Raw genomic sequence first — 7,163 nt, forward strand, 5'->3', positions numbered from 1 at the left:
CTAGGAATGTCTGAGCAAGCCGGAAGTGCCACTAGCAGGAATTGAACCTGGGTCTCTGTGGTGGTAGGAGAGTGCTTTGACCTCTAACACTACCCAGACGCACCACACTGGAGCGTTTCCTCTGTCCTGTTTACAACTCCTTTTTAGTTTTGCTGCACTGCTTGACATGAGGATTTATCAAGAGGACGTGTGTGTGTGTGTGTGTGTGTGTGTGTGTGTGTGTGTGTGTGTGTGTGTGTGTGTGTGTGTGTGTGTGTGTGTGTGTGTGTAGAGTCTGGGGGTGGGGGGGGGGGGGGGGCACTCAAGAAAAAACAAACACAAGCAAAGCGGGGTACATTGCAGAACCCATCATCTCCCACCCCCCAACCTACCACCAGCACACCCCACCCCCCAACCTACCACCAGCACACCCCACCCCCCAACCTACCACCAGCACACCCCACCCAGACCCCAGTCTGAGCCTCAGTGGATTTAATAGGAAGCATATTGTGGAGAAGCTGCCTCTCCCCCCTTCCTCTCTTCCTCTCATCTCCTGGTCTGCTGTGATCATTAGCAGCGGGGTAATACAGGGGCTTGAACAGAGGGGGCGACGGGCTGAGGGGTAATACAGGGGCTTGAACAGAGGGGGCGACGGGCTGAGGGGTAATACAGGGGGTTGAACAGAGGGGGCGACGGGCTGCGAAATCCCCTTTTCCACTCCACTGGGGTAACTACAGCAAAGCCCCTCGGCCCCTGGCACCTCTCACATGATGGCCTCCCTCGAGCAGTGGCACCCGCGCACGGCTCCAGACGAAGCCCCCCCCCCCCCCTCCCCCCTCGCTCTCCTGTGTGGAGCAGCTTAACATGTAAAGTTAATCCAGGCCCAGTGAAAGAACCCAAATTGTCTTTTTCTTCTGGACCGTGCTAAATCTGGAGAGAGAGAGAGAGAGAGAGAGAGGGGGAGAGAGAGAGAGAGAGGGTGAGAGAGGAAGAGAGAGAGAGAGAGAGAGGAGAGAGAGAGAGAGAGAGAGCCTAATAAACAGAGTCTTGGAACAGGAAAGGCGACGTGCTAACGCGCGCTAGGGGACATTAGAGGTGTCCATCATTCAATAGAGAAGGACCTCATCTCTATTCACCTCCATGCCTCCAACATCTGCTGCTGGGGCGCCCGAGGATCATTAACCCCTTCACCGCCCCGCGCCGCCCGGAGGAATTCACAGAGTAGAGAGAGAGAGGGAGAGAGAGACTATGAAGGCCAATGAGAGAGTGAGATCGGTTTGAGGTGCTTGAGGGAAAGAGAGAGGGCGAGGAGTGAAGTTCTTTCATTTTCGCAGCACGTTTGAAAAATAGCCGTGTGTGAGTGTGTGGAGGAGGGTGTTTATAGAGGTGCCGGTCAAGTGTTAACAAGCCGAAAACCCAGCGCACAGATTCTGTAGTCACACACACACACACACACACACACACACACACACACACACACACACACACACACACACACACACACACACACACACACACACACACACACACATGTACACACACACACACACACACACACACACACTATCAGTGAATACTTTCACCCTTTCAAATTTACCCCACCTTGCATTTGAACAAGTTATTAGAATGACACCACCTAACATACACACACACACACATACGCACACACACACACAGATCACACACTGCGTAAACCTAGATCCACTCCAGAGTCATCTTTCCACTCCTGAGGGCTTGTGACGCACACACACACACACACACACACCTACACACACAGATTTTCCCCGAGAGAGTCTAAGTACAAAAACATCATAACAACTGTGAATAACACAATGGTTTGAAGAAGAGATCCTCCACTTCTATACAAGGCCGGGCTCCCTGTCATGACCTGTGTGTTGCACGGTGCCTCTGCACGGTGCCTCTCTGTCATGGCCTGTGTGTTGCACGGTGCCTCTCTGTCATGGCCTGTGTGTTGCACGGTGCCTCTCTGTCATGGCCTGTGTGTTGCACGGTGCCTCTCTGTCATGGCCTGTGTGTTGCACGGTGCCTCTCTGTCATGACCTGTGTGTTGCACGGTGCCTCTCTGTCATGGCCTGTGTGTTGCACGGTGCCTCTCTGTCATGACCTGTGTGTTGCACGGTGCCTCTCTGTCATGACCTGTGTGTTGCACGGTGCCTCTCTGTCATGGTCTGTGTGTTGCACGGTGCCTCTCTGTCATGACCTGTGTGTTGCACGGTGCCTCTCTGTCATGGCCTGTGTGTTGCACGGTGCCTCTCTGTCATGGCCTGTGTGTTGCACGGTGCCTCCCCCTCCGCTGCAGCAGGACACAGGCAGAGAGGAGAAACACCACACCTCTGTGCTTTGCAAACTCATCTCAGTGTTTGGTGTCTCCACCAGCCTTTCTTCTTGTACAGCCCACAATATTTAGTGTGTGTGTGTGTGTGTGTGTGTGTGTGTGTGTGTGTGTGTGTGTGTGTGTGTGTGTGTGTGTGTGTGTGTGTGTGCGCGTGCATGCACGTGTGTAATTGTGCGCATGTGTGTTTACATGCTTACAAGCAGCCGATGAGTGCGAGGCAGAGTCTGGCTCCCCAAAGTGAAACGCGATCTAACCGACACGCTGGAAAACCTTGGGCACAAATTCCTCCCAACAAGTCCTCCTGCTCTTATAGCTTTCTTAGCTTCAGATACAGTAGATGTAAATCTAAAGCTGAGATGTTGCTTTGTGCTAACTCTTTTTGTGCTAACCCTTTTCTCTCTCTGTCTGATGTTGCTTTGTGCTACTGTAACTCTTTTCTCTCTCTGTCTCTGTTTCTCTCTTCCAAACAGAAACTTCAGACTTTTCAGAGCTTGAGCTGCCCTGGATTCTCCGCCGCTGACAGCTGCCAATCAAGCCTGGCCCCTCCCTCCTCCTGGACTATCGGCCAGCCGGATTCAGACTTCGCCCCCGCCATGTCCGAGCTGGGATTGGAGTCTCGGCAAGCAGCGACCGCGGACGAGGAGGAAGAGGACTCCTCCTACGAGGAGGAACTGGACAGCGACTCGGCGTGCAGCGTGGACTCGAGGCCCGGGTCTCCTGCGGGCGTGGTGGGTGGCAAGCACACCCTCTGGAAGGGTGACTGTGGGACACAGAGGGACATTTTCCAGCTGGGTGGGGAGCTGGACCTTGACCAGATCGAGAGAAATTGACCATTTTGTAGGAGAGTTAAAGAGCCTACAGTATGTCTGGACTGCTCCAGAGTGTCAAACAGTCGTTTGATGATGTCCCAAAAGATGGCTCTTAAGAGGTGCTGTGAGCAGAAGGAAAGGAACGGAAGATAGAAAAGGTATTTTTGGAATCGTTCAAAGGGAAAGATGTTGGAACGACATGAGGAAAGTGATCTAGATGATAAAGGACGAAGTATGTTGGACATGTGTTGGGATGTGTGACTAACGGCTAGCTTCCTTGGCTAACCACTTAACGACACGCGTTTGCCTTGAACATTCTCAAAGTCTGAATCAAAAAGCAAGTGGCCTTAGTTGTCTTTCATCTGGTATGTGGCTTAACTCAGGAGTGGGAAAGCGAGGGATAGTCTTAAGGAAACCTCCCAACCCCCTCTGTCTTCTCGACCTGACCACCTGTCCAAAGCCGACTAACCTTAGGTGTGTAGTACTGTAGCACAACCCCCTCTGTCTCCTCGACCTGACCACCTGTCCAAAGCCGACTAACCTTAGGTGTGTAGTACTGTAGCCCAACCCCCTCTGTCTCCTCGACCTGACCACCTGTCCAAAGCCGACTAACCTTAGGTGTGTATACTGTAGCCCAACCCCCTCTGTCTCCTCGACCTGACCACCTGTCCAAAGCCGACTAGCCTTAGGTGTGTAGTACTGTAGCCCAACCCCCTCTGTCTCCTCGACCTGACCACCTGTCCAAAGCCGACTAACCTTAGGTGTGTAGTACTGTAGCCCAACCCCCTCTGTCTCCTCGACCTGACCACCTGTCCAAAGCCGACTAGCCTTAGGTGTGTAGTACTGTAGCCCAACCCCCTCTGTCTCCTCGACCTGACCACCTGTCCAAAGCCGACTAACCTTAGGTGTGTAGTACTGTAGCCCAACCCTCTCTGTCTCCTCGACCTGACCACCTGTCCAAAGCCGACTAACCTTAGGTGTGTAGTACTGTAGCCCAACCCCCTCTGTCTCCTCGACCTGACCACCTGTCCAAAGCCGACTAACCTTAGGTGTGTAGTACTGTAGCCCAACCCCCTCTGTCTCCTCGACCTGACCACCTGTCCAAAGCCGACTAGCCTTAGGTGTGTAGTACTGTAGCCCAACCCCCTCTGTCTCCTCGACCTGACCACCTGTCCAAAGCCGACTAGCCTTAGGTGTGTAGTACTGTAGCCCAACCCCCTCTGTCTCCTCGACCTGACCACCTGTCCAAAGCCGACTAGCCTTAGGTGTGTAGTACTGTAGCCCAACCCCCTCTGTCTCCTCGACCTGACCACCTGTCCAAAGCCGACTAACCTTAGGTGTGTAGTACTGTAGCCCAACCCCCTCTGTCTCCTCGACCTGACCACCTGTCCAAAGCCGACTAACCTTAGGTGTGTAGTACTGTAGCAGTAGCTGTAGCAGGGCTAATCTTCTATTTAGCTCCCATTTGCTTTTACGAGAACGAAGGGGGGAAAGACGGGGTGAAACAGGGAGGGGTAAACGGGACAGAGTAGCTTCTCGCAGACTTGACCCTTGACCTTTCTCTTCATCTTGTACACACACACACAAGAAGATCAGAATTTGCTGAATGTAAATACGCTTCGAGAGGAGTTTGGAAGATGCCTTAAGTTGTTTGCTTGCTCTCCCATTTCACCTCAGAAAATCTCGCCTCAGCCGAAGCCACCTTTTCTGACCTTCTTTTTTTTTTTGGGTAGTTTCTTAATATGCAAAATGTATATTTGAATAAAAAAAAACACTGAATCTCAAGTTTTCAGTTCTAATATCAATGTATATTTTTCTAAGTGTTCTTTTGTATGACCTGTTTGTGAAGGAGCAAAAATACAAGGCCTTTCTTTTAACAGAACGGATATGAAATAAATGGACAAACTGCAGTCTGTCTGTCTGTCTTGTTTGCCTTCCACAAAGCTAATGATCACGCAGAGGGTACTTTAGGCTAGATAAATAACTATGATGACACTTTTACAGATCGAAACTGTGAAGAAGCAGCCAGGTCCCAGCTAGGCACGCCTCAGCTGTTTTGCAGGCTCTGTCCCACACTCTCTTCCAGCCTCACATTTCCAAAGCATTGGGTCGAGGCGTACTCATCATCCAAACATCATTGTGTTGAATATCCATAGATGTGTTTTTCATGTCCCCTGATTGTTTATTGAGCAAATGCGATTGGAATGTAACTCTCAGAGTTGCTACGTAACGTAAGCTATTTACGCCTCACGATGGACACGGCCTGTTGGCTAAACATCCCAGCACTGTGTAATAATGCCTTTCATGTTGCCCACCGGCACCGAACAAAAAGACCGGAAGTCTAGACGTGGAATATCCCTGGCCAGTAACCTTGTAGTGACGGGACAGGAAGTGATGTCAGAGGAGCTTCCTGTCCCGGGGACCTGGAAGGCAGACAGCCAGACACATCTGCTCCTCCCTGGGATTTCCTGTCATGTGTGTCTCTTATGTCTGTCCAGTGGCGTGCCATCCATTAGGCGAACTAGGCAAATGCTAAGGGCGCTTGAGCCGTTAGGGGCGCTAGAGAGGGTAAAAAATTTTTTTTACAAATACTTTTTCATGATAATAGGCCTACTATTATTTTACAATAGTAGACAAAAAATAAGCAGAACAACGTCTTAAGTCTTTAAATAATTTTTCTAATTCTGGCTTTCTGGCTGCCTGGGCTGCAGCACTTTCACCATGGTCCCTAATCCATACCACCCCACCCACTGCGCGGCCGCGCCCCCTTCTACCTGCTCGGAGCTTTTTCCCAGAGTGGGGGAAGGGAGCTGGAAGGTGGGTGCTGAGGGTGCTGCAGCACCCCCTGGTGGCAAGAAATGGAATTTTTGAAATTGTTGGATTTGGCTGTCTTGTGTTTATACCACCAACAAGATGCATTAAAAAACAGTTTGTGCTTCCCAGCTCTAATCTTATTTCATACGCTCTCTCTTCAAAAGTGTTTGATTTTCATCATAATCTGGTTTTCCATAATAATAATAATAATAACAAGTTCAGTGTTTATGCCTGTGTTGCTATCTGTTGTAGTGTAAAACGACTAAAGGGAGAGCAGGTGCTTACATGAAAGTGAGTGAGAAAAGGAGAAGATACTGAATAATGACATCACAACAGTATAATCCTAATGTTAATTTAAAATTAAATATTCTTCTAAATATGGATGAAAGTCCAAAAAACGTAAAATTTTCTTCGGCGCTGCCCTCGCGGGCAGCACCGAGACTCCTTTCCTTACAGCACCCCCTACCTAAAAGTACTTCCAGCGCCACTGGAAGGGCGATTCTGAGCCTGCACTGCAGTGGTGGATTAGCTGCGTTATAATTTTTATTATATTTTCTTTGGGGGAGGGGGGGGGCACCAGCTAAAATCTTGCCTAGGGCACCAACTTGGTCAGGCACGCCACTGTGTCTGTCCAAAATGCTGAAACAAGCTGAAAGCACCTGTCGCCTTGATGGCACTTCTATAGGGGTCCCTCATTAAACAGTGTTATATAGCATCATGATTCCTGGCTGCTGGGGGAGGCTGACTGTTGAAATAAACCTGATAAGAGATTGTTTTTCCAACTTGGGGAGGGAAGCGTCGGCTGCCAAGCTGTTTACCTCCAAAACAGGATGTTCCAGAACGGCCTTTCCCTCGATTGCAGCCTTGAAGGAAGGCGAACTCCGACATCTCAACCGAGGTGTTGGCTTACATACACACACACACACATACACACACAGTAACACACACGCAGGCACACAGTCAAACATGCACACACACACAAACACAGTAACACACACGCAAGCACACAGTCAAACATGCACACACACACACACACACACAAACACAGTAACACACACGCAGGCACACAGTCAAACATGCACACATACACACAAACACAGTAACACACACGCAGGCACACAGTCAAACATACACACACAGTAACACACACGCAGGCACACAGTCAAACATGCACACATACACACAAACACAGTAACACACACGCA

General features: G+C 50.2%; 2 protein-coding genes across 2 annotated transcripts in view; one reads left to right on the top strand and one right to left on the bottom strand.

Moving 5' to 3' along the window:
* The window catches only part of LOC310789437 (protein FAM53B-like), a 37,699-nt gene extending 33,819 nt beyond the window's left edge, over positions 1–3,880 (top strand). The window contains exon 5 of the mRNA XM_083651079.1: positions 2,806–3,880. Within this exon, the coding sequence (XP_083507205.1) occupies positions 2,806–3,165 (360 nt within the window). The 3' untranslated portion in view covers positions 3,166–3,880. The remainder of the gene's footprint in view (positions 1–2,805) is intronic.
* The window catches only part of LOC310789086 (uncharacterized protein), a gene marked incomplete at both ends in the record, with an annotated part of 4,165 nt that continues 476 nt past the window's right edge, over positions 3,475–7,163 (bottom strand). The window contains 2 exons of the mRNA XM_083650684.1: positions 3,475–3,730; positions 3,802–4,586. Of these exons, the coding sequence (XP_083506810.1) occupies positions 3,475–3,730; positions 3,802–4,586 (1,041 nt within the window). The remainder of the gene's footprint in view (positions 3,731–3,801; positions 4,587–7,163) is intronic.

The sequence above is a fragment of the Poromitra crassiceps genome (assembly GCF_964638095.1).
Source record: "Poromitra crassiceps genome assembly, chromosome: 14".
Lineage (NCBI taxonomy): Eukaryota > Metazoa > Chordata > Actinopteri > Beryciformes > Melamphaidae > Poromitra > Poromitra crassiceps.